Below are 2,737 nucleotides of genomic sequence, written 5' to 3'. Positions count from 1 at the left end.
CTCTTTTGGTGTGTATTTCGTTAGGTTCTAGTGGTATAAAATTTGGTAATATTGACATTTCTTTCATTTTCCCCTCGAATATGGATCCAAGCTACTTAAATTCTTCTATTCTTTCACAGATTACGTTTCTCGTAAAATTAGAGGACGAGGCTGTTCCTCTGGATGTTTGGTCCCGACCAGTCTGGCGGCAGCAGGGAATTGCAACTGGAGAGGCCTTGTTTCAGGGAAGAGGCTAGTAGGTGAATCTAAGCGTTCGTCAGACTTGTTTGATTTTAGAGGAAAAAAATAATGGCAATTTGTGACTACCAAGATTAGAACACATCTTGTGGAACAGCTATTCCATATAAAAAGTTACTTGATCCACATAGTATAAATCGCATTAGAGAAAGACTACCAATGACGGAGGAGAGCTGTCGCCAATCTCCCGTTGCAACGTGCCGCAACCGACCTCTCAGAAAGGGCTCATGTTTCCGCAAGGGGGCCACCGGTGCGGCAGGCGCGGCTGGCTCGGGCCAACGCGGCTAGCCTTCGGTGGGCCAGACGGGCAGGGCTCCGGGGGAAGAAGCCAGGGACCGGGCGAGGGCTGGGGAACGGGCAGTGTACTTCGGGAGGAGGTGGGAGTGTGGCCGGCGGTGCTGGGAGGCGTCGGTGTGGAGAGAGACGAGAATCTGATGCAGTTGGAGGACTTTTTGTGATTTTGGCTTAGAAAGAAAATATAAATGAACAAAAAATGATAGAGAAAAGATAAAGAAACGATTGCAAGACCACAAGCGATGCAACTTTGATAGAAAAGTATATCTGAGAGGTACAAGAATACCCACTTAATAGTCTTGCTTGGAAATGCGAACTTTCAAAAACAGCTGATCACGGGAGCCCCACGGAGTGTGAAAGCCTCCCATGGCCTCAATGAGTGGACTCTCCCAGCACGCTGACGCAGCAGTCTCGGGGCTATGGGAGTTCAGGGGATCACAAACCACGCAGAATACTGACCAAACAGATTTTGATTCTTGGACTAAATAATGGATTTTCTGCAGGGTTACAAATTGGTGGCCACACAGCACCATAATTATCACAAGTATCGAAAAATAGCCAACATTACAACTATTGAAATCATCAAGAGGAAGTAGGACTTGGAGTGAGCACGCTGTATGAAAATATCTATTTCATATCTTGGCTAATAGTATAGAATTTGTCTACTACAGAAATCTATTATAAATGCAGTATATACATGACTACACCAGTTTAGCCCAACGTCGTTTGTCGATGATGACACATCTTCATTAAACATATAGGGGTCTTTTCCACTCGAGTTTCCATAAATCACTACAGCTTTTCCTTGGGCCTCTTGTCTGACTCGCGAACTGTTTATCCTGATGCAAATACATATAACAATAACGTGTCACATTTTTCACATGGGATACCAACGATTTGGTCTACAACAATTAGAAAACTTCTCAAAACACAAACGTCCATTGTAAAATATAGTAAGGTTTGGGGCACAGAGTCGAACAGGGTAGTGAACGCGGAGGAAAGAACGTGGAACATAGAGTGTAGAAATGCATTTTTTATAAGATAAAAGATAAGGAAAGGAGATCTAATAGTGATAAGAAGCAGGAAGACAATCATAAATGGCAATAACAAGATGAAAGAAGTGGAAAGAATATACAGAACACTGAAAAGTGTCACACATCTCAGGCATGATGGATCGAGAATTGATTGTAACCGCAATAAGGAATCAAACAACGAGGTAGAAATAATTAAATACCTTATCGTCCATATGGAGTTTGCGTTGAAAAGGTTGTGCTGGAGGAGGTGACCGTGCAACTATGGCGATGATGATACACGTGTGAAGAAGATATGGAGGTGGAAAAGGATATATTTTCTTCGAGGTTATAAACAGTTACTAAGGGTGCTGTTGTTGGTCATCGTGTCTGGCGCAGGTGAAGTGAGAAGTGATTGTCGTGATGATGCCAAGGGTGATATGAAGTGTATTGCTCGTAAGAGTGAAAATAACAATACCTTTGGAGGTAACAGGTTGATGATAACGAGAGTTACTATACAGGTCTCTTCTTTGTGAAAATGTTCTTGAATATGTCTCTTTTTGCGAAAGTGTGTTAATAAAAAACAGTGTTCGTTGCCACAGAGAACCAACGGTGTTGATAGTATGGAGTGCTATGTGCTATTTTGTGAGTTTAAATGCATTCCTTTAGAATATAGACGTGTCTGGATAGTGTTGTTGTTCTGCAGGGTAGATAGTTCTTCTTTGTTAAGGAGAAGTATTTAAAAATCGTTTACGCTGTTTACACTGGTGAGACAAGTATATGGCAACGAAGTTCGTTCATACCAAGCAGAGTGTATTGCTTACGGTGAGCGCGTTCGGAGAGTAGTGTGTCGGCAATCCTGGCGGTGGAAGAAGGTCGTGTGGGATGGCAGCAACGACTTCAACAAGGGAGGAGAGAGCAACAGTAGCATCGTTCATGAAATCCGTGAAGGTGATGAGGGTGATGAGGTCGGTGGAGGTGATGAATGGCCGTACGTGGTGCAGATGCCGGGCGTTCAGATGAGGGGATCAGAGGTATTCGACAATATCACACTTAATTGTTATGTTGGGGCATGATGACATAGTGAAATCCCGGCCGCCGCCGTGGTATCCTCGCTGCCGCTCGCTCAGGAGCTTTTGGAAGATTGGCAGTATGGACGTATCGTGGTCCAGGGCGTTGTCGGAAGCGTTCCTGCG

At 44.1% G+C, this 2,737-nt stretch overlaps 1 protein-coding gene across 1 annotated transcript in view; it reads right to left on the bottom strand.

Annotated features, from left to right (window-relative positions):
• Positions 1–6: 6 nt before the first annotated feature.
• LOC119588702 overlaps positions 7–2,737 on the bottom strand; it is a 103,718-nt gene continuing 100,987 nt past the window's right edge. Inside the window, 1 exon segment of the mRNA XM_037937340.1 lies at positions 7–2,737. This exon segment is cut by the window's right edge and continues 306 nt beyond it. Within this exon segment, the coding sequence (XP_037793268.1) occupies positions 2,570–2,737 (168 nt within the window). The 3' untranslated portion in view covers positions 7–2,569.

This window comes from Penaeus monodon, chromosome 24, assembly GCF_015228065.2.
Source record: "Penaeus monodon isolate SGIC_2016 chromosome 24, NSTDA_Pmon_1, whole genome shotgun sequence".
Lineage (NCBI taxonomy): Eukaryota > Metazoa > Arthropoda > Malacostraca > Decapoda > Penaeidae > Penaeus > Penaeus monodon.
This window is presented reverse-complemented; position numbering and strand designations above follow the sequence as displayed.